Raw genomic sequence first — 27,971 nt, forward strand, 5'->3', positions numbered from 1 at the left:
CAGAAGAGACAGGAGGCCACCACAGCACAAACAACCGAAGTCAAGCTTCCCAGATGCAGGGATGGCTGTAGCTGGTGAATCCTTATTTTATTTTTTTTCATACACTTCATCCCATTGCAGGGAAACCACTGAAGCTCTCCTTCTACAATTGATACACTTTTGACAAAAGGGATTTATTTCCATATATCTTGTACTGACTTAGTGTATTAAGAATTGCATGCCAAGGCCCCATGACCCTGTCGCTCCCAAGACAGCAACTTATAATTTGGTTCAAATAGGCTGCAACTTTATTGATTACAGATGCGAATGGCTATAATCCTCCCCACGTGTCCTCAGATTGTGAACATGGAACATGTGAACACTGCCTGACTGTTGAAGGTCTAATAATTTAACATTTGGATAGCTTTCATTCTCCTGTACACACTTATTTCACAAATTATTTTGCAAAATGGTTGAATTTGAAAACACAGAAAATGAGTGAATCTTACTTTTATATATTTATTAAATATATATACCTTCATCAGACTATCACAGAGTGGTTTACAGTATAAAAATACACTTCTAACATCTGGTATTTTGGTAAGATCATATAAATATTATATTATAATTTGGTGTTCATCGCAGCCTTTTTCTTCCCAAACACTTAATCCCCTTATCAGGGTAGGTTTTGTTTATACTAGTGATGTGGCTGCAGGTGATGTGGTGGTCATTTGCCTCGTATGATTAGCTTTTCCTTTTTGGCATTTCCAACCTACCAAAAGGTTTGGTGGGCGTAGTATGTAAGTGAATATAAGTTGATGTAATGTACTTTAGGAAGATTCTTGGATCACTTTTCCATTGGATTTTTTTAATTAGAGGAAATTGATGGAATTTGAGTGAATATTTGTCTAGGTCACATTTTAGGAAAAAACCTCTTAGAAATATTCTGCATTGTAGACACAAAGTATAAGAGGCACACAGACATAGCAGCTTCTGTGCTATATTTTAATCTATATTCTAATCATTCTGCCTTTCCTCTTCATTAGATGTTCCTTGTTGTTCAGCTCAGACCTCAACAGAATAATGTAACATTTTGGAAAAAAGATGCAGCCTAGCAATCCAGCGCTGGAGGCTAAGATAGCGAAGATCTCCACAGCAACCATGTATTTGCCCTTAGAGCTCATATAAGCTGGAACAAAGGATAACCACACACTGCAAAACACCAACATGCTGAAAGTGATGAACTTGGCTTCATTGAAACTATCAGGTAGTTTCCTGGCAAAGAAAGCCACAGTGAAGCTGGCAATTGCCAGGAAGCCCATGTAGCCCAGGACACTGTAAAATATAGTCACAGACCCTTCATTACATTCCAAGACAACTTCTTTAGTCACTGAGTGCATGTCCACACCTGGGAAGGGTGGAGAGGTTGCCAACCAAACAGCACAGATACCAGTTTGAATAACAGAGCAGAAAAGTACAATGGAGTTGGCTAGCCTCTTCCCTACCCATTTTCTCATCCTAGATCCAGGTTTGGTGGCTATGAAAGCCAGGACAACTGTGGTAGTTTTGGCCAACACACAAGAAACAGCCACGGAGAAGATGATGCTAAAAGCAGTTTGTCGGAGGAGACACATAATCTTCTGTGGTTTCCCAATGAATAGCAGTGCGCAAAGGAAGCAGAGCAGGAGAGAAATTAGGAGAGTATAGGTGAGGTTCTGGTTGTTGGCTTTGACGATGGGAGTGTCATGGTGTTTTATAAATATTCCTAGCACCAGAGCAGTGGTGAAAGAAAAGGCTAGAGCAAAACAGGTTAAGCCAAGTCCTAAGAGTCCCCCATATGACAAATAGGTTACAGATTTAGGAATACATAAATCCTGATTTTTGCTTGGATACTTTTCATCAGCACATTTGATGCAGTCATTCATGTCTGAAACAGAAAAGCCAGATCTTTATTTTACAAATACGCCATAACATTTCAACACGATGCATAAAAATGTTTCTTTCACGCAGTCAAAACTGTTTGTACAAATTCATATATGTTCAGTGCTGGTACTCTCAAATGTGTTTTAGAGCCTCAGTGATATTAAGCAGCATTGTTAGTACTAAAAAGAATGATTTTTTATGCAGATTGAGATTACAGTGCCAACCTAAATGTGGCAGAAGACCCATGATCATTAAAAGGGGAACTTTTGTTCATCCCCTGCAGAATCCAAGCACAGTTTAAAGAAAGACTGAAGTAGAAGCATGTTGCAGTGCCATTCACAGAACATGAATGATAGCTGCTAAAGCAAAATACAACTGCAAATTTCTCCATTTATGGACTTTTCTTTTTAAAAACCCAACCCAACCCAACCCAACCCAACCCAACCCAACCAAACCAAACCAAACCAAACCAAACCAAACCAAACAAAACAAAACAAAACAAAACAAAACAAAACAAAAAACAGACAATCTGTAGTTTATAGCCAATGAGCAACACTAATTTGAGAATCCTGATTTTGTGGTGTACCTCGTTATTGAGGTACAATATTGAGGTACAACATTCAAACATCTTTGAATGGTGCTTTCTTTGGTGAGATATCAGCAGAGCAGCATTACTAATAATGCATTGCAATTTTAATTGAATTAATTTCTTTACAATCACCAGGTCCAAATGATACCACATGGACCAGATTCTCCCTAAGCAGCAGCTTCTTCTTAGATCCAGCTCACCAAACCATTTAACAAAACCTATCAATCAAAGTACAAAAAAGTAAGCTTGAAGCAGTCACAGTTATAACCATACTCCTCTGAATGACACCCCTTCTTTTGGTAAACCTTAATAATATATTTCATACCCTCCTGGTTGGAAATCTCTCCTTCTGGGCAAGGGATGCAATCATAGCAGCAAGATGCCTCCGACTCCCTCCCTTTCTTCCTAAAACCAGGATGGCAACTCTCTGTACAGACAGAAAGAGGCTGTGCCTAATGAGAATACATAGTTTGAAATTATTAACCATTTATTTATATCACATTATTTGTTTATTTTGTTGCTGTTCATTTTTTCATGCCAAAATGTATAACAAAAGTAATATTGATTAAGGTATAAATGTAAATATAAGCATAAATTACCCCTGTTTGCCCATGAACAGTATTTCAGAATTCAAATTATAGTTATTTAAAACACAATGTATTTTACAAATAGGATTAAGAACCTTCTCTTTAACATAATATTCAATATACTCCAATGCATCACATTATTTTTGCCTTTACAAGTTCATTGTTTTCTATAACATTTAATAATAATAATAATAATAATAACAACAACTCTGTTATTTTTATCCACATTCACTTCTTGGATATTTGACAGATTTTGGAAAACTGATTGGGTGATACCCAATTTGCTTAAATTTATTGCGCAGTACAGAAGGCTAGTTTCTAACATAAGTGTTAAAAGCGAGATCACAATTGTTCACAGAAATTTGCTTTGCACTTCCATACAGAGAGGCAGTACTATTCAAAAATGGGAGATGTCCAAAGCTGCCAACAGTCAGATCCTACCTGGTTAAACCACTTGTGCCATGTGATGGCATCTTCATTTATGGTCAGGACTCGGTCTGAAGGTCTGTCAGGATCCACAGTCCCAATTTTCACTCTGTGAAAGGTTTGATTTGAGGAAACTATCCAATTGATAACATCAAATTCTGCTAATAATTCCAAATTATGGTCAAAAGAAATCCTGTTCCCAGCACTGTTGTTAAATGAGACACTTCTCAAAAAATGATGGAGCTAGATTGCAAAGGAAAAGGCAATAATTTTAGAAATAATTTTAGAAAGTCTAGAGATGGATTTTGCAAATCAAGGTCTAATTGAGGCATCGCTATTTGAATCCACAAAATTACATGAATGTAGGCTGTTCATGCTGTAAGTTTAGAGACCACAAAGAGGAAAGACAGTCTGAAGATGGTTCAGAAATTTCAGCTAGTGCAGAAATCAGTGGCCAGGTTGCTCAGTGGAGCAAGACGGTTTGAGCATATGCCCTGATTGCACTGGCTGCCAATTAGTTTCCAGGTCCAATTCAAAGTCTGTTTAATTTCTCAGGATCGCAATACCTCAACAACCGCTTCTCTCCATAGGTAAAAAGGTAAAGGTAAAGGACCCCTGGATGGTTAAGTCCAATCAAAGGCAACTATGGGGTGGTGGCATTCATCTCGTTTTTAGGCCAAGGGAGCCGGTGTTTCTCCATAGACAGCTTTCCGGGGTCATGTGGCCAGCATGACTATGTTGCTTCTGGCGAACCAGAGCAGAGCACGGAAACGCCGTTTACCTTCCTGCTGGAGCGGTACCTATTTATCTACTTGCACTTTTTGGGGTGTTTGCGAACTGCTAGGTTGGCAGGAGCTGGGACAGAGGCAATGGGAGCTCACTCCATGATGAGGATTGGAACTATCAATCTTCTAATTGGCAAGCCCAAGAGGCTCAGCAGCTTAGACCACAGCACCACCTGCGTCCCATATGAACCCTGAGATTAACATCTGAGGCCCTTCTTTGTGTTCCTCCTCCATGAGAGGTCCAGAAGATGGCAACATGAGAATAGGCCTTTGCTGCAGTGCTTCCCTGTTTGTGGAATGCTCTTGCCAGGGAGGTTTGGCTGGTGCTTTCATTATCTACCTTTAGGTGCCAGGCAAAAACATTCCTCTTCAACCAGAAGACACCCGATGCCTTTTTAAACGTTTTGTGTGGGGATATATTTTGTGTTTTTTTTATATTGTAATTTTATGTCATGAACTGTCTACAGGTACAGGAAAGTATACAAATTTAATAAATAATAAATTATAATAATTTGATAGCACCATCACCAACTATCTGAGAAAGTAACGTTATGCCATAAATTTTTACAGCTTTTTCTTGCGGCTACAGAAAGGTTACTCCTAGCCTAGTTACAGAATGTCATTTGGATGGCGAAGCTCTGCAGCAAAGTTGCTATTCCATTTGCAGCTCCAAAAACCTCCCCAAGTATTCGTGCTTCATAAATTGCACATGTTTATCAACGCCCTATATTTTTACTTTTCTATAGCTTTAATATGATTTTGAGAGAAAGAGTGATGATACTGTGAGCACAGAAAGAATATGAGGAATAGGTTTCTACACTGTTTGGGGGCCTTTTGTAAGATCTAAGATACCATGCAAGGTTATACGATGATGTTCATGCCTCTACCTGCCACATCTGGAGATTCTGAAGCTTCAAAACCTTTCCATCCACTATTGCACTGTATTTCACTCTAGACAAGGCCATGGCATGCAAAGCATGGGCCACAGCATAGACAGCATTGTAGATGTTGTAACTGTGACCAGTCATGCTCACTTCAAAAAACGTTCCAGGAAGGTTCTGCAGTTTCTCATCACCAGTACAAATGTATCCATCTCCCCTCTCCAAAACAGTATTTGGGAATACACAGCCAAAAGCCTGCTGCCAGAAGTCTCTGATAAAACTGTTTCCTTTTGTCCTGGAAGGACTGATGCTCTCAACAAATGGCTTGAACGCTGGTAGGTCAGTGGTGTGAATTGTGAAAGACAGAGCACCAAAGATTATATCTGTATCCCAATTCTTTTGAAAGGCCAATGAAGTGAGCTCCATCTGGGCTGTCAGTATCCACACTTTCCCTCTTGATATATTTGTCTCATGTCCCTCTTTTGACAGATATGGAAACCATCTCAGATACATCATAGCATTAGATTCTCCATAAAACACTATTACATTGGCTTTGCTGTTCATGGCTTTAGCGTGTATTTTTGACCCGTGTTCTAACTTAGCATCAAATTCAGTGAAAGAAATTGAAAAGGGGAGCACTTCTATGAAGGCAAAACAAATACCATTCTGGGAGAACAGTGAAACTGCTATTTGCAGAAATCTCTCTCCATTGTCTGTGTCCATAACAATGACCCCAATCCATATCCAACCAAAATGCAGTAATAAAGAGAGTATCCCTGAATACTGAAGGGTTTCCTTAGGGGTCATCTGGAAGAAAGAAAGTCCTGGGGCTTTATCATTCATCACTGGAGCAGAACCATACACGAGCTGAACAGAGACAAAGATTTAAGAAGGAGAGATAAGTATAGCAATTTATAAGCTGTAGTTTCATGTGTAAAGGTAAAGGTAAAGGGACCCCTGACCGTTAGGTCCAGTCGTGACCGACTCTGGGGTTGCAGTGATCATCTCGCTTTATTGGCTGAGAGAGCCGGTGTACAGCTTCCGGGTCATGGAGCGAGCATGACGAAGCTTCTTCTGGCAAACCAGAGCAGCACACGGAAACACTGTTTACCTTCCCACCAAAGTGGTACCTATTTATCTACTTGCACTTTGACGTGCTTTAGAATTGCTAGGTTGGTAGGAGCTGGGACCGAACAACGAGAGCTCACGCCGTTGCAGGGATTCAAACCACCAACCTTCTGATTAGCAAGCCCTAGGCTCTGTGGTTTAGACCACAGCGCCACCCGCATCAATTAATTCTGTGGTCTGGAAACTCAGGCCTAGGCACCAAAAGCAGCTTTCTAGGCCTCTTTATCTGTGTCTCAGAACTCTCCCCAGGCCACACCTGCCACTGGCCCTGCTTCTTACAATGAGTGTTTTTGCCTAGCTAGAGTGAGTCCTTAATCTATGATAATGCCTCTTTGTCTCAAAACTAGCCTACACTACAAAGTTAAACTTTACATTCATTGACCCACTGACAATTCTTTCCCAGTCCACCACCACCATGTGGCCCTCAGAATGTTGCCTACAAGAAGATAAGGCCCTTTGGCTGAAAAAGGTTCTCCAGCCCTGACATTAAGACACAAAGTGTACGTCAACCTCATAAAGTTAGTGGTTATTATCCCATGCTAAACATACAGGGCTGACCAAGAGACAATAGCATCTAAGCAAAGTCCTTTTATGGTTGGGGAAGGAACTTACTGTATTTCCTCAGAACTCCTGCTCTTTCACAAGCAAAAGTTATATCTTTTCACAAAGATATAAATATGTATGTGTACATTGGTGGTCCAACCCAGTGTTTACTGCAATGTATTATGGTGTGCAATGCCTACAAACAGGAGACCTTGCACAATTGTATCCACATATGTCTCAGTGCCGAAACAATTGTCCCATTTTATGAAAAATTGGTGTCTGGATTCTGTTGACTGCTCCAGGCAGCCAAAGGCATTGGCTTTGAACCCCAATATTTCCCCAACACTTGGGTAGAGGACCTCCCTTCTTGCTGTGTCCCTGATGTGCTTCCTTTGCACTTTGAAATCTTTTCTATTCCACAAAACATTCAAAAGCATGAAAAGCAATGTTTTTGGTTCTATGATGAATTCTAAATCTAATTATTACTTATGTACATCCATAAAAAATCCAAGCATTAACCATTATATACATATCTGGAATGAATGAATGAATGAATGAATGAATGAATAAATAATATTAATTCTGCACTATTCCCACATACAAATGAGCATGTGTGCCTTACCTACCTGTGGAATCTTATAGATATCAAGAATATTTGCAATTGCAACAGAGATTTTGGAGTCTAGTCCTCCAATCACTGCAGTCAGCTTATTGTGGACGTCACATTTGTAGTTTGGAACAAATCTCTCCAATGTAGATACAAGTAGCATTGTAGAATAGTAGGTCTGCTTTGCCTTGAAATAGCTGTCATAGATGTTGAAGCCTAAGGTGATATTGGGCAGAATCAGAGGGTCTTCATTTATCTCATTCACTGCAAATTCCAGGGCCAGAATGTGTTGGTAATTCTTTGGCACTGCACTAGAATGAAAGTTGCATTCTGCATCAAACTATTCCACATCTAAATAATAATAATAATAATAATAATAAACCTGCTATATTCTGCATCTTCCTCAGCATTATTATTATTTTGCTACCGTTTTGTGGCGGTTGGCAGATGGATGGCAGCTAACAGATTGAAGTTGAATCCTAACAAGACAGAAGTACTGTTCTTGGAGGACAGGGAGAGGGTGGGTGTGGGGGACTCCCTGATCCTGAACGGGGGAACCGTGCCCCTGAAGGACCAGGTGCATAGCCTAGGAGTCATTTTGGACTCACAGCTGTACATTGAGGTGCAGGTCAATTCTGTGTCTAGGGCAGCTGTCTATTATTATGTTTTATCATGTTTTTATAAATACTATAAGCTGCTCAGAGTGGCCGAGGAAACCCAGCCAAATGGGCAGGGTATAATGAAGAAGAAGAAGAAGAAGAACTAACCCTCAAATCAACAGACTAAATGCAGTGAGGATTGTACATAAGAGCTTTTCAGCTGACAGATAAAAGTTGCAGAGGCCCATGGAAAACACAGCAAAACCTAAATCCCCTTTCTCCTGTGAGATTGCTATCACCATCTCTACCAGTCAGGAATTTTCATAAGTTAGTTCCACTGTGTTAGAACCATTTTTGGGGGGTTGGGCAGAATAAATAACACAACCATGGGGAGGAGAAATAAAGTCCACCGTATCTACTTCTCTTGCTGGTGCACATTCACCTTTCCAAGCTAGGATTGCACAACTAATGCACTATTTTTCTTAATATGTTATTTTAAGTCAGTCCTTGTCCTCAATAACACATACACACTTCTACAAACGTATACAAATGTCATCATTTTTGGGGGTCGGTGGGGGGATCTTGTGAATGGAATAACAGAGTGCTATGAGGATGTTGTACTTCTGCTAATGGGAGATTAGCAACAGATCGCAGACTGAGATTTAGATAAAAAGAAGGCCTCTATATTTTATTACAAAATATGAGGATGTTAATTAATATGTACAACAGGTACAAATGGATATGAGAAAGTGATCTCTGTATATATATAAACTGTTGGATCAACAGTTCAATTACAGCTACGGGAAAGAGATAGAAAGATTCCTGATTCCAAATAAGGGTGGTACTAGGGATCTGTCAGTTTCCAGAATCAGGAGTCCTGACTACAATGGAACAAACTCAAAACAAGTCAGTGTTTCAATAACACAAGGGGTAGGACAGAGAGCCAAGAGAAGACAAAATACACAAAGATTAAAACAAATAAAGAATAAGTGTTTACAAGAAATCTTCAAGCAATGCTGGTGGAGGCTCTTCAGTGAAAGCTATTGAACTGTCGAAAAAGCTACCATGAGTTGCAATGCCGCCAATGATGAGGTCTCCTGACTGATGGTACATGTGTTGTGGGTAACATGGACCACAAACCCTACATTTCACAGCATGAGATGTCCATAACTTGTGAGGAAGCAGTGCCAGCAGGAAGACCACTAAAACCACCATCCTCACTGCAAGGCTAATTTTATTTTTTTACACAGAATTTCTGCTATATTCTTTTACAACACTATATATAGTGTCTTGATGACTAACAGCCTTCTTTACTTCTTTACTTCTTATTCACTTCTTGGAGTGAATAATAGAAACTATTAGCGATCACACTGGAGGACTGTTTCTGCTCCCAGTCCCTTTCCCCTGCCTAACCCTAACCCTATCCCTGCCCCACATGGTGCTGGGTATGTTTATAACAGTCTTGGTTGCCTTTGCTGAACAGTGTTTGCTGTAAATCTTGTTTGTGGCTCATGAATCCCACAGGGAGCTGGACAAGAAGAATGAATTACAAGGCATTTGATAGTAATTAAAGAGGGAGCTAGTCACTGGTTCCACTCTTGGGGTTCCTAACGGAATTGTTGAATAAATTATGTTTGCCACATCTGAAAATGTGTTTGGAATGGTATACAACAGAAAAAACCACACCAGAAATAATGCTGTGCTCTGGAGATAGAGACAAAATAAATTTCTTTCATGATAGAAGTAGCCTTCTTGCTGCTTCAGTTGAGCAGCTCTTTTATTGATATTTAACTTTACTAAGCTACTCCTTATACTGTATAGAATACTATGGCATTTAGGTATTAGAAAAATAACAAGATAGCAGACAAATGCCTCCCAACCACCAACAGCCAAGCTTTTACTTAAGGTTTTAGTAATGCCTCCTGTTAAACAATTTTTGAAAACATGAAAAAGAAGAATTAAAAACATCTGTAATACAGTGGACGCTTGAGTTGCAAATGTGATCCGTGCGGGAGGCACATTTGCAACCCACAGCATTCGCAACCCACAGCGCCGCCTCTGCGCATGCAAGGATCACGATTCGGCACTTCTGCACATGCACAAAGTGCAATTTAGCACTTCTGTGCATGCATAAGCTCCGAAACCTGGAAGTAACCCATTCTAGTACTTCCAGGTTTGGCACGGTGCACAACCCAAAATGACGCAACCTGAAGCATTTGTAACCCGAGGTATGACTGTACAGGAAATCAAAAAGGGTCTCGAGAAATCAACCTTCAGAGGAAGAAGCCTGCAGGAAAGACTCTCCTCCCTGGAAGAGAGGGGAGTGGTTGTGGGCGGGAGCCTGAGCACCGCCCCTAGCAGGGGGCGTTAGCCCCCTGCCTCCACCTCTCCTGGCTGGCGCCCACGCCCCTCGGCAGGCACCCAACCAGGTGCCTCCAAGGGGGCGTGCTCAGCAGCCTTTTGCTGCAGCACCAGCCTCTCCCAGGCCTCATTCTTTGCCGTCGTCTCGTCGCGAGTCACCCACCCTCCACTCCCTTTGAGTTAGGGCTTAGGTCATTGGCCTTGCTATGGACCTTAGGTTGGTCGCCCTGGTTGTCCAGGGGGCCTGGTAGGAGTTTTTCCATTTGGCATTAGGCCTTTTGGTTTTTTCGCCTACCTCGTAGCAATCGTCACAACTTTTGTGGTATTGGTGGGTAGGTTAGGCATTGGAATAATGTGTTGTGGTGTGTCGAAGGGCTAGGTGTGGCCATCGCTTATGCCTTCAATTTTTGGGTATTCCGTTAAAGGAATCTGGCGGTCGTGTATTCTGTCCGATGCCTGCTTGGCGGGAGGCCATGGCACGACCCTCGGTGACATCAGGGGTGAGCCTATAGTTGGATTAGCATCAACAGGCTCCACCTACTGGTGAATAAACCCACTTGTTTTAGAGATCCAATGCCTAAGCCAATACCTTTTCACTGCTGCAGTCAATAAAGTTGTGGCCTTTCCTTGCCCATTAACCTTATAGATAGATAGATAGATAGATAGATAGATAGATAGATAGATAGATAGATAGATAGATTCTTTATTGTCATTACACAAGTGCAACATTGCACAAGTGCAACGAAATTGGATGCCATCCCTTAAAAACAACAAAAACAAAACAACAACAACAACCAAACAAACCACATTCCAGCCGCACCCACACCCACACCCATCAAACTCCCAGGTCACACTATCGAGTTACAGCATTCAAAAAGGCCACAGCTCTTGGGTAGAAACTATTTTTCAGTCTATTTGTCCTTGACTTGATGTTTCTATATCTCCTGCCAGAAGGCAGTAGTGCAAACAGACTGTATCCCGGGTGAGATGAATCCTGCAGGATGTTGTTTGCTTTCCTAAGACAACGGGAACCGTACAGTTCTTCCAAAGATGGGAGAGGATGACCAATAATCCTTTGGGCTGTGGTTATGACCTTCTGGAGCACCTTCCTCTCCCTAGCTGTACAACTGGAGAACCAAGCACAAATACAGTATGTGAGAATGCTCTCTATGGAGCCTCGGTAGAAGGACACCAGCAGTCTCTCACTCAGATTGTTCTTCTTTAAAAGTCTGAGGAAATAAATTCTCTGCTGGGCCTTCTTCACCAGAGCAGTGGTATTTGCGCTCCAAGTCATGCCCTGATCGATAGTCACTCCCAAAAACCTGAATTCCGCCACCCTCTCCACCCGTTCCCCGTTGATATACAAGGGCTGAATGTCCGCCTTTTTTTTCCTGTAATCCACCACCAATTCCTTGGTCTTAGCCGTGTCCTTCTGCTTTCATTTCACATTGCGGGGGTCGGGTCCTCGAACCACAAGGAACCCTTCAGAAAACCCTTTGTTGTAGAGAATGAACTGAACGCTGCTTAAAAATACATATGTTAGCAAAAATAACAAAAAAATTAGGGGATTCTCCCCATGGGTATATTAGTAAAAACTGCATACAAAATGATGTTTATTAGTATAAATATTCAAAGTAAGTTTTTTTATGAGAAGACTACCAAGTGCAGTCACCACAATAGCTACTCACTTTGGGTTTTCGTAAAGCAAACAGTCTAATTTGTCTGTGACTATAGGATATCAAGTGCCAGAACAATTTGGCCACAATAAGGAAATTTTGCCCATAGTATGACTATTTTCCACCTTCCCATTAAACTCTCTGGCACCCTATCTGCATAACCTAGCAATTGTAAAACATAGATGCGCTTTTACTCTCACAAGATTGAATGTATTGCCCTCAGCTGTACTTGAGAGACAATTCCAACAGTTTCCACACGAAAAATGCTTATGTCCCTGTGAAGATGGCAGTTACTGAATCAGTGACACATATCCTTCTGGCTTGCACTTTTTAAAAAGACTTGAGGAATGAGGTTATCACGCCTCTTGATTGTCCATTGCGGGTTGCCCAGCCACTGCCACACTATCCTTTCTCTTGGCAGAATAAGATGAGCAGGTGACAGAAAAGGTTGCAAGGTTTTTAGCTGGGGCAATTAGAATAAGATCCGCTACTTGACTATTGATTCAGAACCCTAAAATGTATTTTATATAATCAATTTTTTATTTGTATTTCTATTTTTTTGTATATCGTATTGTTGTTTTATTGCTATGGCTGATGGCTGACACAAATAAAAATTCATTCATTCAAGTTGTTTTATTGTTGCTTTATTGCTATGGCTGATCAAAATAAAGATTCATTCATTCAAGTTAAAATATATGGTGGCGGGGGGCGGGGCGGGGGGAAATCGGTTTCTATAAATTTTGTAGAACAGTGGTAGGGTGAAAATGAACTTATATCCCACATTTACACATTGCAGTCTACTGCTTCGTTTTCTAAATATTGCATTTAGAAAGAATGACATGGGTTATATATATATGAATGGCTGTTCTTCAAAAAATGGGAAGGTTAAACTGAAAATGACAGATTTGTCCATCTATGGTGATCACAGAATTCCAAACTCTATATAAGGGCTTCTGAATTTCAAGAAGAGCTGCTGAAAGCTCAATGGACACCACTTTCCCCTTCATCAGAATCTTCACAATTTTCTCCTTATTAGATGTTCCCTGTTGTTCAGCTCAGGCCTCACCACAATAAGATAGCATTTTGGAAGATAGATGCAACCGAGAAGACCACCACTGGAGGCTAAGATAGCGAAGATCTCCACAGCAACCATGTATTTGCCCTTAGAGCTTATATAAGCTGGAATAAAGGAAAGCCACACACTGCAGAAGACCAACATGCTGAAAGTGATGAACTTGGCTTCATTGAAACTATCAGGTAGTTTCCTGGCAAAGAAAGCCACAGTGAAGCTGGCAATTGCCAGGAAGCCCATGTAGCCCAGGACACTGTAAAACATGGTTACAGACCCTGCATTACATTCCAGGACAACTTCTTCAGTCACAGATTGCATGTCCACATCTGGGAAGGGGGGAGAAATTGCCAACCATGTGGTAGAGATTCCTGCCTGGATAAGGGAACAAAAAAGAACAATAGAGTTGCTCAGACTTTTCCTCACCCACTTTCTCATTCTGGAACCTGGTTTGGTGGCCATGAAAGCCAATACCACTGTGACAGTTTTGGCCAGCACACAAGAAACAGCCACTGAGAAGATGATGCCAAAAACAGCTTGTTGGAGGAGACACGTCAGCTTCTGAGGCTGACCAATGAATAGCAATGCAGAAAGGAAGCAGAGCAGGAGGGAGACGAGGAGAGTGTAGGTGAGGTCCCTGTTGTTGGCAACAATGATGGGAGTGCCATGGTGCTTCATAAATGTCCCCAGCACCAGAGCTGTGATCAAAGAAAGGGAAAGAGCAATGCAACCTAAACTGAGCCCCAAAGGTTCTTCATAAGACAAGAAGGTTACAGTCTTGGGAATGCATGTATCCTGATTCTTACTTGGGTACTTCTCATCTGTGCATTTAATGCAGTCATTCATATCTGAAACAGAAAGAAACAAGACCTCTTCACACCTTACTCTGCTCACATATAGAGGGCAAAACTGCTGAAAAGGGGTTTTGTTGTGGTCAGTTTAGTCCTGCATGACCCAACCATCACCACTACTGTACTGATCATACCACCTGCAGCAGGGAGCTTTCTATAAGTGTGGAGGCTCTCTGCATAATTCTGAAGGCATGTCCAGCCTTCCCACATGACTAGTGGGTGAAGAACTCATGAACTCATAAACATACCATGGACTATAAATCATACAGATGATTTCTTTCGAACTAGTAAAATTTGTTTATGTAAATTATAGAATAAATTCTTTGATAAAATTTTGAAATATTATTTAGAACATGTTAGATGTAAAGCAGCAAGGTGAGGTCACAATTCCCTGCATCAACAGTAGCATCAAAGCAGTGTTCAAAGGAAGACCCAAGTGATGTCACAGTGTATTCTCTTTTTTCCATTTTAAAACTGTGAAACCATCTCTTTCCCTCTCCAATACGATCATATTGTCTGCAGCAGGGACCCTTCTGTAGATGTTGGGGCTCCCTGCATGAGCTTAAACCCACAACTGGTCTTTACATATGAGTAATATGAGGAGAGTTCTATGGTCATGAACTTGTGAGCTCATCTTTTTACTTTTGTCCCATCTAAGGACTGTTTTCACATCCACAGCATAATTTTAAAGCATACAGTCCCCCAAAGAACCTTGTGTCATGGCATATGAAGCCTAATCTATCATCTATGTATCTATCATCTATGTATCTATCATCTAATCTATCTATCATCTATCAATCCATCATCTATATATCTCTATCTATCATCTCTATCTATCTATCTATCATCTATCTACATATATCTTACCTTCTTGGTCTGAAATCTTCCCTTCTGGACAAGGTATGCAATCATAGCAGCAAAATTGCCCTCCCTCCTTTACTTTCTTGCTTGAACCAGGGTGGCAACTCTCACAACATACAGAAAGTGGCTGTGCCTTATCCATAGAGGAGGAGGAGGAGGAGGAGGAGGAGGAGGAAGAAGAAGAAGAAGAAGAAGAAGAAGAAGAAGAAGAAGAAGAAGAAGAAGAAGAAACAGCTTCAAATGCTTGCACTTCTGTGGGCTTTCCACCTGTCTATACACTGTGAACTACAGAAGAGACTATGTAGCCATGTATGAATGAAGTCAACGTTTCTGGCATTTGTTAAAAGAATGAAGACAGTACTCCATTATCTATCTATATATTAAAACTTTGTTGCCCAAAGTTGACTTGCTGATTTTAAGGCATTCTTCGTTTTAAGTCCTAGAAGGTCTTCTGCACCAGAGGTATCCAAAGTGCCACTCTCCAAAAATTGTTAGGGAACAGCTGCTATCTTCCCTAACCTTTGGCCAAGTTGAATGGGGCTGATGCAACACACAACTTGTAAAATTATTATTTTTAATCCTTAGAAAAATCTACCCCCCAAATGCTCCCAAAGCTCTGCCATACTCTGCCAAACTATGCCCCAAACCCACAAATGTCTGTCAAACCTTCTTTCTTAAAATCTAACTCTCCTCAAAAGTTAAAATCCTGGGATTTTAATACATTCTGCGTGTCATTTTTGCCCTTTTGCACCATTTCCAGGTTTGAATCAAATTATTATTTTTTTGTGGCAGCACACCTCAACACAGTTGTGTGTGACTCAAACATGCATAATGGGGAATTACCAGTACTTATTTTCCCCTAAAGAGACAACTTTATGTGGATAATATAGAGCGCCCTGGTCCTATTCTTTTGAGCACATGGCAGGAAAGAAGGTTTCACATTTTTCTCAGTGATGCAACTTACACACTTGCTTATGACTAGTGCATTTCAGTTTATCTACAGGGTGAGTCCTTTAAAAGAGGCCCCGTGGATACAGAGCACCCATGTTCCACGGGGCCTCTTTTAAAAGACTCATCCCTGTTGCAAGCTCCTTTCAGTGCAGTGTTACTTGCCTGAAATGAGATACAAGCATGGTAATACTGAATGTGATGATATCCATTCCCATCTTAAGTTCAACTAGACATTGTCAAGAAATAAATGGAGCAAAAACATATGAGTGATGATCAAAGTGTCATGTGGTTCTGGCCCATAGGAAGGGTTTCAAATGTGTTTTTTTCCTCTAATCCAAGCAATAAATATATAAATATTTATATACATATAAATAATGTATATATGTAAATAAATAAATAAATAAATAAATACATTAGTTTCCCTCCATCAATATCTCAGTTATTGAAAGAAACAGCAGAATATCAAGGACAGAATGTTTTGTAACTCCAAGAATTCATCAATTCATACAATGTTGCACTTTGATTCAAGAACATTCTTACTTGCGTTCACCACGACATTTACTTTACACACCCATGCAGAGAATCAGGGCTCATTCAACAATGGGACATTCCCAAAACTGCCCCCCAAAATGCATCATACTTGGTTAAACCAGTTGTTCCAGGTTATGGCATCTTCATTGATGGTGAAGGCTTTGTCTGGAACAGCCTCTGGATCCACACTCCCCACTTGCACCCTGTGAAAGGTTTGGTTTGAGGAAACAATCCAGTTGATAAAATCAAATCCAGCTAGTAACTGCCCATTATGATCAAAGGCAATTTTGTCACCAGCACTGTTGTTAAATGAAACACGTCTCAAGAAATGATGGAGCTAGATGGAAAAGGAAAGAGTTTGGGATTTTCAGACAAAGGTCTAACGGCAGCAGACTAAAGATTTCCTGAACAGTTTTGAATAGGGGATGAGTGATGACATAAGGATTTGATTTCTCAGCATGTTAACTAAAGAGAATGCACTGGGAAGAAGAACCCAGAAAGATTTTAAAGTGGTAGGGCTGAAACGGTAGGTCCAAAGGCAGGAAGAGGAATGGGAACTAAAGAAAGGGCGGCTGCCATCCCAGCTACAGATTGCTATTTACAATCAACGGGTCTCAAGGAAGGGTTCTGATTTGACTTATAACCCACAGCTGACATCAACAGTCGGCTGCTAATAACTCAGATATGTCGATATACAATCAGAGAAGCTAACTAAAAAACCCCCCACCATACTATACAGCAGGAATAGCTAACCATTTTCAGTCTCATGGGCAACTTTACTAGGGCCGCAAGCCAGTGGTGAGTGAGACTAAGGGCAAAGCGTGCAGGGTGAGAGTCAAAAGTGGGCAGGGTAACTTTGTACATTAGGCAACATGCCAGCCATGCAAAAGTCTTTTTACATTCAACTAATACATGGGTAGGCAAACTAAGGCCCGGGGGCCGGATCCGGCCCAATCGCCTTCTCAATCCAGCCCACGGACGGTCTGGGATTCAGCATGTTTTTACATGAGTCAAATGTGTGCTTTTATTTAAAATGCATCTCTGGGTTATAGGAATCTGTTCATTCCCCCTGAAAAAGTATAGTCCAGCCCTCCACAAGGTCTGAGGGACAGTGGACTGGCCCCCTGCTGAAAAAGTTTGCTGACCCCTGAACTAATACATTAAAAGACTGAAGGAAAGTATGGGGTAGGGGCAGTATGGGGAGTGGCTGGAGGACAGAGTTTCAACAAGGGAATCACGTGAGGGGTGAAAAGAGAGGAGTTTCTTGAGTGTTTGGAGATGAGGGAGAAAGTAAATGTGTGCACAAGAAGAGTTTGGGAGATAAATTACTATACTGGGTAGGCCCTATTTCAATATCTAAAATATTATACATTGCCATAGGAGCATATTCAGGAGGACAGTACCTGCCACATCTGTTGTTTCTGAGGCTTCAGTCGTCCCTCCTGTGCTATTTTGCTGTATTTGACTCTGTATGAGGTCATGGCATGTAAAGCATGGGCCACAGCATGGACAGCATTGTAGATGTTGTAGCTGTGGCCAGTTATGCTTGTTTCAAAAAATGGTGCCGGAAGACTGTCAATATTCTCTTCCCCTGTGCAAATATTCCCATCTGCCTCAGTGTTTGGGAATACACAGGCAAAGGCCTGCTGCCAGAAGTCCCTGATAAAACCATCACCTTCTATGCTAGAAGGATTTTTGCTCTCAATATATGGTTTGAATTCTGGTAGTTCACTGCTGTGAATTGTGAAGGCGAGAGAACCATGGATTATTTCTGTGTCCCAGTCTCTTTGATAAAGAAATGATGTGAGTTCCATCTGGGCTGTCATAATCCACACTTTACCACTTAGTAAATTCGTTGCATTTTCCTGTTCTGATAAATATGGGAGCCATCTTATATGTACCATGGAGTTACACTCGCCATAGAACACTACTACATTGGTTTTGCTATCCATGAGTTTGTCATGTATTTTTGCTCCCCATGTTAGCAGGTCATTAAGTTCAGTGTACGTAATTTTCACAGGAACTCTTTCAATGGAGGCAAAACATATACCATTCTGGGAAAACAGTGGAACTGCAATTTGCAGAAACCTTTCTCCATTATCATTATCCATTGCAGCGATTCCAATCCACGTCCACCTGAAATGCAGTAATAAAGAAAGAATCCCTGTGTACTGAAGGGTTTCCTCAGGGGTCATTTTGTAGAAAGAAGCTCCTGTGGTTTTATCTTCCATCTCTGGAGCAGAGCCATAGAGAAGCTAAGGGGAAATTTGAGAAGGGTGACACTAGTAGTCACGTTTAAACAGTATATTGAAGAACTCAGATTACAAAATGCATTAAGATACACTGTTTGCAACAGACATGGGAATGTTATTACAATATGTTAAAGATGGGATGCTTCATTTTTATGCTAAGGTTGTCAAGTTGGTTTATATTGGGGGTAGAAACATCAGTGGGGACTGTTTCTCTCTAGACTTCCTCTCTGTCACAAATATTTGACCTTAGCAGTCAGAGGCAAAATATTTTCAAGAAAGATTAGATGTGTATGGGTGTAACGATGTACACTTTAAAATGAACCAAATTTCAGTTTGGGTCATATCTAGAGCTTCCTTCATTGTTTGATGATGTGTGGTGTAAACTCAGAAGAGAGGATAGTCAAATGGCTTCTCACATTACGTTTTGAATTAGAAGATCAGTAAAGAAATACTTCTTCCAGGTATACTAGATCTCCTATAACACAAGGTATTGCAGCCATGCTTGTGCTCTTCTGTGTGAGAGAGAGGTCCATGGTCTGATCTAGCAAGACTCTCCTTATGTATCTTTGTTTTATTTTATTTATCTTACACGCGGGTTACATAATGGGTCATGCTTATAAAGCCAAAAATGTGCATATTTAAAACACATTGGGGTCTGTGGCAAGTGGCAATGCAAAACTCATTTTCCCCAGAACCCCAGCCCCTTTCTACTCCCTTTTTAATTGTGTGTGTGTATCTATGGTCCAAGTGCCTAAAGGTGATTGAGCTAAAGTCAGACATACATTGCAATTTACTTGTACAATGAAAATCTATATTAAGTACTATGGCTATATAAGTCTTAAAGCCCACCTTCCTATTCTTTCAGTGTTTTATGCCCATAGATTAAGAATGTTAAAGGCTTCAAACACTGAATGGGATATTCATATTGACATTGCACAGAGACTCTGCTTTTTCAATCACATAGCCTTACACTTAGTTACTTATGCAGTAACTAAATTATGCACCAGTTAAAGCATTTGATTCATTTTCTATATTATATTATTTTCTATATTTTCTAAAAGAATAAATAGTAAATTTAAAATGGAGAAGGTGTGATAACCATTGATAAGCCATGTTGAAATCAGCTTAAAACCATTGATTTCAGTTACTTTGCTCTAACTATGACTAGTGTTGGATATAACCCAGGAAATATGTTATAGTTACAATGACCTAAGCCACAAATAAAATAAACATATATGTGTATCTATTTGTATGCATGCAGAAACACACAGTAAACACACACACAACTACATATGTTTGATTGTACTGATATTTTAATCTGAACTTTTAAAATATGTTTTATATGAGACCCCTGGGTCTAGGGCAGTATATAAATTCAATAAAGAAGAAGAAGAATGGTTCGTGTCTTTACCATTATTTTAATTGTGTTAGGATACCATTGGCCTTATGGAATAAGTTCCCATTCATAAAAGGGAGATAAATGGATAAAAATTATTTGAACATCAATAAAGACATAAATGTTACTTTTTTGTAGACATGCTATAAGGCTTATGTATCTCACCCATCATATTATTTGAAATTCAAGGATCTGAGGGACATTTAAAAGGATTAAATCCCATCATCTGCACATCCATATAGGCACATAATCCCTACCTGTGGAACCTTATATATATGCAAGATATCTGCCACAAGACAAGAAATTCGGTAGTCCAGTCCCCCGATCACTGCTGTTAGATTACTTTGGATGCCACATATGTAGTTGGGAACAAACCTCTCTGGTGTGGACATAAGTAGCATTGTGGCATGATATGTCTTCTTAGAATTGAAATAGCTGTCATAGATGTGGAAGCCCAAAGTGACATTCGGTAGTATCTGAGGGTTTTCATTTATCTCCTTTACTGCATACGCCAAGGCCAAGATGTGCTGGTAATTCTTTGTCACTACACTATAAAAATAGTTGCATTCTGCATCAAAAAATAAAGCTAATTCTGCTGTGTCCTGCACCTTCTTCATTATATTATTCATCATAGAACTTCTATTCCAGGCAGCTAGTAGTTAAAGATTAGCAATGGAGACCTTTTATACCTATCCACCTGAACAAGGATCCATGAGAGGGAACTTATAGGTTCTGCCTCCAGAGGGGATGGTTTTATCTAGGACAAAGTTATATATGAGGCTGTGCCACAGATTGACATAGCGTTTGAAGTTCCATTTGCATCCCCCCCCCTTCATTACCAAGAGCAATCTCAGAGTGGGAATGATATAATAACGATATTAAAATAAAATAAATCAAATAAAAACAATTTAACAATCAACAGGACATTGTTTTATGTTCTGGTGATTTATTCTTACTGCAGCTGCTAACAGTCCAAATTGATGGGTGTGCTTGTGGTGCCTATGCAAAATGAACCAGGCACAGACTAAGGCATATGCTGTATCTATCTGGAGAAATTAAGCTCATCTGTTTTCCAGTGTCACTTGAAGAATGAAGGTTCTTCAACTCAGAGAGCTGATGAGTATCCTTCAAATGGCTACAAGGCTGAACTCAGCACAGACACAGCCAAACATTTTCAGAGCTCAGCTTAAGAACACAATTGATTGGTACATAGAGAATGTATGCTAATATGAGTGAGAATATAAATTTGAGTTTACTAATAGGAGCCAGGAACATTCAAATATTAATACACACATACATGTATTCCAAATTCTCATTTTACATTATATGTCTCTATCACCTACTGTCTTATGAAGACATTTTTGGGGAAACAGAATTATACCAGAAAAGGAAATGTAATATAGCCAGCAAAAGAGGATATGTTTTAAGACCAGGAATTAGGAATATATGAAGGTGGTTGTGAAACTTGTGGTTAGAATGATTCCCATAATGTTAAAATGCATGTCCTATGTATGGCCAATATTATACAAAGAAACAAATGTTGCAAGAATTCAGAGCCTTAAGAGAAACCACAGATGACCTCTGAGCAACACAGAATCAGTAGAAGAAATAACTGAAATGAGGAGAAAGAAAATGTAGAAGTGAAATAAAATATAAAGGCTTAAATACATTTCACCCTGACTTTCTCATGTGCAGAAAATAAGTGTTTATTTCCTTCCCAGAAAATAAGTGTTTATTTCCTTTCACTCATGATCATGATCTGTTTTAGTTGTTTTTAAGAAAGTGTTTTTGTATTATTGTGACCTGCCCTGGGACCTTATGGGGAAGGGTGGATAAGAAATCATCATCGCCCACTGTTTTCAGAATAAACTGTTAGACTTTGTCTTGCCAGGTACAAAACACAAGGATAAAAATATAAGCAAATTTTCCCGTCCTTACACAAAGCTATCAAGCAATCCTGGTGAGGGATCTTCAGTGAAAGATAATAAATCATTCACAAAACCACCATAAGTTGCAATGCCACCAATGATAAAGTCTCCTGGCTGATGGTACATGTGTTGTGGATAATGTGGACCACGAACCTTACATTTCACAGTATGAGCTTTACATAGCATCTGAGAAAAGAATACTATGAACAAGACCACTAAAACAACCATCTTCTTCAGTAAAAGGGCAACTTCCCCCTCTACATGCAGATTTTCTAAACTCAGAGTGTCTGTGCTTAGAGATTCCTCTAATGGTAGTTTGTTCACAGATCTAAATCTTGAGTCATGTAATGCAAAAGTATCAGAGAATAAACCTTTAGATCCTGGCCTTATTCCAGTTCCTACTCTTATCTCTAAATAGTACCAGGCATATTTATAACATTCTTCTTAATCATTGAAGTTTATTTTACTCGTGGGCACTGAAACGCCACCAGAGATTAATATTGCAATGCTTCCGATAACTGAAGAAGAAGGAAATCAAACCTTCAGATATGAGGATTCCCTATGGAATGTTGAAGAAAACATGTTTTTCACAGCTGAACAAAAGTTTTCACTCATGATTAGCTTGGAAGAAATTGATGATTATGTTTGGAATGAATAACAAAGAAGGGGGACACCGGAAATATTAGGCTGCAATCTGGAACAATAAAACAAATTATAGAAGCTTGATGACAATGCAGGCCTCCTTGAAAAAACAACATTGAGTTTTGTAGTCTGTGCAAAGAGACATGAACCCATTCTCCACCCACTGCTTGTACATCACCACATATCACAGCAATTACTTGCTTATGTCTCCCTGTCCCCTCCTGTCCCTACAAAGGGAATGGAGCAAACCACCTCTTTTTAAATTATTGGAAAGGGAGGGTAAAATCCCCTCTCTCAGTTAAGCACACTTTGACATATATCACAGTGCTGATGTTGGGGGGAAGTGTGAGACAGGCAAACAGGGACTGACTGCACATATCTTCCTCTAGGTATTGCATTCTTTGCTAGCACTAAAGCAGCCCAATATGTCCACATGGATTCCCAGCCCCATTCAGTTCTCTGAAATAGGTTTTATTGCCTAATATTCTTGCTGTGCTTCTGCAATACAAATGTGCTCATAGGTTTTTTGTCTTGCAGGGTTCCCAATAAACCCTACTACCTGTAACTATATTTATATGAAAATGCTCAATAGCATGCACATGTTGCACCATAAACCAATGTGAAACAATTAAAAGCACAGGATTGTCTATCAAAAACAGTTCTGTGCCTTATGCTTCTACTTGGTGTGAATTGTATTACGTGACATTTCTCTCTGCCACCACTGGCTCCCACTTGCACTCCTGAATGATCAGCAATGCTATTCCCTCCTAGTTGCCAAGAGTATACTTACAAGGGAGTTGAGGTTGGTTCCTGTTCAAAAGCAGAATTGCAGTATTTCCAGTTCCTAAACAGCTGACCAGGTGACCAACAAAAAGGGTGCTGATGTCACAAAGTCACCGAGACCTACAGGCAGATCCAGAACTTGCTAGTGACAAGTGCTGAGCCTGCCTTTAGGGAAATATTGATTCAATTTTCCAATTCAAGGTTTCAGCAAGGGGGAGTTGTATAAAAAAGTTTATGTGGGGAAAATATTTACAAATATATTGCAGATCAAACACGCATGTCCAGCTTTCAAATCATCATAAAAGACAGGGGTATTCAAATTCTCCCATCTTTTTACTTAATGAACTGTTTCTGGCTGTTCAGCTCAGGCTTCAACACAATAACATTACATTTGGGGGAGGGAAGACATTTCCTTCTGGCAATTCCTGCAGCCAAACTGGTGCCAAATGTACTGTTTTGCTTTCCTTTGTAATACCTCAGCAAGGCCAAGAGGGGGGTCTTATCATCTGGACAGCCCAGAACTTCCACATTAACTGCTCAAGATTGATTTTTGTATTATTATAACCATTTAAGCATGCCACATACAATACCATAAACTACCAAGGCTGTGTACAACATAATAATAACCACCATGTCATCACTACAATATCTGAGTAACAACAAAAACAAAAACAAATACTTGAACAAACAAAGATAAGTCCAGATTGCAAATTGCAGTTAAGGAATTCCTCAGTGTTTATTCCTTATGAGTTGTTCCCTGTTGTTCAACTCAGGTTTAAACACAATAATGTAACATTTGTGGGAAAAGATGCAGCCCAGAAGGCCAGCACAGGAAGCTAAGATAGAGAAGATCTCCACAATAACCATGTATTTCCCCTTTGTGCTGAGGTAAGTTGGCACAAAGGATAGCCACACACTGCAGAAGACCAACATGCTGAATGTGATGAACTTGGCTTCATTAAAACTATCAGGTAGTTTCCTGGCAAAGAAAGCCACTGTGAAGCTGGCAATTGCCAGGAAGACCATATAGCCCAGGACAACGTAAAACATGGTCACAGACCCTTCATTACATTTCAGTACAATTTCTTCAACCATTGAGTGCATGTCAACATCTTGGAATGGGGGAGAGGTCACCAGCCACACAGTACAAATGCCAGTTTGAATAAGGGAAAAGGAAAGAACAATGCAGGCTGCCAGCTTTTTCCCCACCCACCTCCTCATTCTTGATCCTGGCTTGGTTGCCATGAAAGCTAGAACTACGGTGATGGTTTTTGCCAACACACAAGAAACAGCCACTGAGAAGATGATGCCAAAAACAGCTTGTTGGAGGAGACATGTCAACTTCTGAGGCTGGCCAATGAACAACAATGCGGAAAGGAAGCAGAGCAGGAGGGAGACGAGTAGGGTGTAGGTGAGGTCCCTGTTGTTGGCAACGACGATGGGAGTGCCATGGTGCTTCATAAATGTCCCCAGCACCAGAGCTGTGATCAAAGAAAAGGAAAGAGCAATGCAGCCTAAACTGAGCCCCAAAGGTTCGTCATAAGACAAGAAGGTTACAATCTTGGGAATGCATGTATCCTGATTCTTACTTGGGTACTTCTCATCTGTGCATTTAATACAGTCATTCATATCTGAAACAGGAAAAGACATAAGCCTTCTTTCTACATTACCTGAGTGTTGAGGTCTAATGTAAAATATATATATGCAGGCCTGTACATATAATCACAGCTGCAAAGTAACACTGATATTTGATACCACTATGTTGATCATAGCATGATTTAGAATTCATGCGTGAAATAAAACCTCACACACCAGTAATGTGTGAAAAGGACTATGGTATTGATCTTACATAAAACCTTAATAATATGCCTAAATGGTTCCTTTCACAGTTGTATAAGTTGACCCCTACATCTGTGATTTTCCTATTCATACCAGTAGGTGTTCCTCTTGTGTTTATCCCAACTTTCCAATCCGTCAAGTTACTTATGGTAAATCAGTATCAACAGGGCATGTGCACAAATAGTTCTATTGGTTATTTGTTTTTTAAATCCCTCAGAATTGAACAAAACCAGAAACCTGCACAAGTATACCACATTAAAACAGATATTTAACTGTAGTTTGTTTCTGGAGATTTCTGGTTTTTCACAAATATGGGAGCTCATAGGCAATATATTCATGAACACTGGAAATAGGAGCACAGCCAAAATAGAAAAGAAAACAGTTTTAAATTATCAGCTTACATTTTTAATTTTAACATGCTATGTAATAGACTGTAGAGGATTTTTTGTGTGTGGTTTGCCTGTGCAGTTTTCTGGTTCTGTGTAAATCTGAGGGCCCAACAAAAAAAATACACCACTAGTTCCATTCAGAAGCTCACCAGAAATAGTTTTGAGCATGACTAGAAACCAAATGAGGGACGCAGGTGGCGCTGTGGGTTAAAGCCTCAGCGCCTAGGACTTGCCGATCGAAAGGTCGGCGGTTCGAATCCCTGCGGCGGGGTGCGCTCCCGCTGCTTGGTCCCAGCGCCTGCCAACCTAGCAGTTCGAAAGCACCTCCGGGTGCAAGTAGATAAATAGGGACCGCTTACCAGCGGGAAGGTAAACGGCGTTTCCGTGTGCGGCTCTGGCTCGCCAGATGCAGCTTTGTCACACTGGCCACGTGACCCGGAAGTGTCTCCGGACAGCGCTGGCCCCTGGCCTCTTAAGTGAGATGGGCGCACAACCCCAGAGTCTGTCAAGACTGGCCCGTACGGGCAGGGGTACCTTTACCTTTACCTTTAGAAACCAAATGAAAGCACTAACGAATAATGGGTGTGGAAAGAGGAATAACAGAAAGTTACAAGATATCCACTCATCACCAAACCATGAAAACAAATAGTCTGTGACCCAAGTGAAGCAGTTTGGAGCCTGATTTTCCTCACCGTATTGAATCAATCCCATATAAATTAAACCAGAATTTGCAAGGGGAAAACATCAAGCTTGGAGTAGCCTGGTTGTAAAAATGTGTCCCTACACAAATCAAATTGGAATACTGAGAACAGAAAACACCCAGTAGCATCAGGTATACTTACTTACCCTCCTTGTCTGATATTTTCCCTTCTGGACATGGGATGCAATTGTAGCAGCAAAATGGTTTCCCTTCTTTCACTTTCTTGCTAGAACCAGGATGGCAGCTCTCACTGCATGTAGAAAGTGGCTGGGCCTAATCCATAAATAAGAAAGCAAAATAATGAGCTTGGAATCTTTAAATTTCACGGGCCTTTCCACTTCTTTTTGCAATTTTAAGCAATTTCAATCACATATGCACATACATGCAAATTAGAGTACAAATTCCATTCCATCCTAGACACACAGAAGGAAGTCTTTAAATACCTCCTGGTAGCTTTGTATGATAAGCTTAGGAATGAGGCTAACAGCAACACTGGAAACAGATGCATCATTAACATGATTGTTCATTAAAGAACTAGGTTGTACTTTGAGAGAATACTAACATTAATCTTTAGTCTGCGCTCTTATATGTTTGGTGACAGTTTTGAAGAGATACAGTTACTGACACTATTCTCTAAATATTCTTCCACCCTATTCTTCCACCCTAAATCTCTGATTGGATCCTACCTGGTTAAACCAGTAATGCCATGTTATGGCCTCTTCATTGATAGTGAATGCTTCATCTGGAGGAACTTGCAGATCCATCCTCCCAATTTTTATTCTGTGAAAAGATTGGTTGGATGAAACCACCCAGTTGATGACATCAAATCCAGCTACTAACTGCCCATTATTATCAAAGGAGATCTTGTCCCCAGCACTGTTGTTAAATGAAACATGTCTCAAGTAGTGATGGAGCTGGATGGAATAAAAAGGAGTAGGGTTTTCAGACTGATGTCTAATGGTAGCAAGAATGCTTTCCTGAAGGGTTTTGAGCAGGAGGCAACTGGTGAAATATCTGCTTACCCTTTATCACTGAGAGACAATAGTAAGAATCACTATGTTATTAAGTAAACTGATAAGAATACACGCTGCACATATAATAAGATAAAAAAAATCTCAAACAGATCATTTTATGGTATTTTTTAGCAAAACATCCTCCTCCCTTATTTCAAATCAGGTTTTCTTCTCAAAAATTTAAAAAATATAGCTTTCAAAATGTATGCCCAAAGAGCTCCACAATCTGTTCAAGCATAAATAACTCACCACACAACATTTCTGTTGCTTTTTTAGCTGCATCTCTCCTGTATGGTTAGCCATATTCTGCCCCATGAATAGGCCCTATACCTTCTAGGAATCAACATTAACTCTTCTTTCCCTATGAGCATTACCTTATATCTATTTGACTGTAATCCACCCCATTATATCCACAAAGTGCGGGGAATCACCAGTCACAACTGCAACAGTGGCACCGACATAAAGACATAAGAAGAGCCTGCTGGATCAGGCCAGTGGCCCATCTAGCCCAGCATCCTCTTCTCACAGTGGTCAACTAGATGCCTGTGCCAAACCTGCCTTCCATGCCTACATGAATTTTTCAGATAAAACACCGAACAAAATCTGGAGCTAGCAGGCTGGTGCAAGTCAGGTCAAACAGTGCGTGACACCTATCATAACAACACCCACCAATTCCCAAGGC

The 27,971-nt window shown here is 40.3% G+C and overlaps 1 protein-coding gene across 1 annotated transcript; it reads right to left on the reverse strand.

Annotated features, from left to right (window-relative positions):
- Positions 1-838: 838 nt before the first annotated feature.
- Positions 839-26,647, reverse strand: LOC309355043 (vomeronasal type-2 receptor 26-like). The gene is made up of 8 exons (XM_081885426.1): positions 26,419-26,647; positions 17,751-18,602; positions 13,431-13,528; positions 7,468-7,759; positions 5,177-6,037; positions 3,520-3,747; positions 2,817-2,943; positions 839-1,906 (listed from the first exon to the last, which is right to left on the reverse strand). The coding sequence occupies exons 2-8, from the start codon at positions 18,576-18,578 to the stop codon at positions 990-992; spliced, it is 3,351 nt and encodes a 1,116-aa protein (XP_081741552.1). The 5' UTR covers positions 18,579-18,602; positions 26,419-26,647; the 3' UTR covers positions 839-989.
- Positions 26,648-27,971: the final 1,324 nt, after the last annotated feature.

This window comes from Podarcis melisellensis, assembly GCF_964234715.1.
Source record: "Podarcis melisellensis genome assembly, chromosome: 13".
In the NCBI taxonomy this organism is placed as follows: domain Eukaryota; kingdom Metazoa; phylum Chordata; class Lepidosauria; order Squamata; family Lacertidae; genus Podarcis; species Podarcis melisellensis.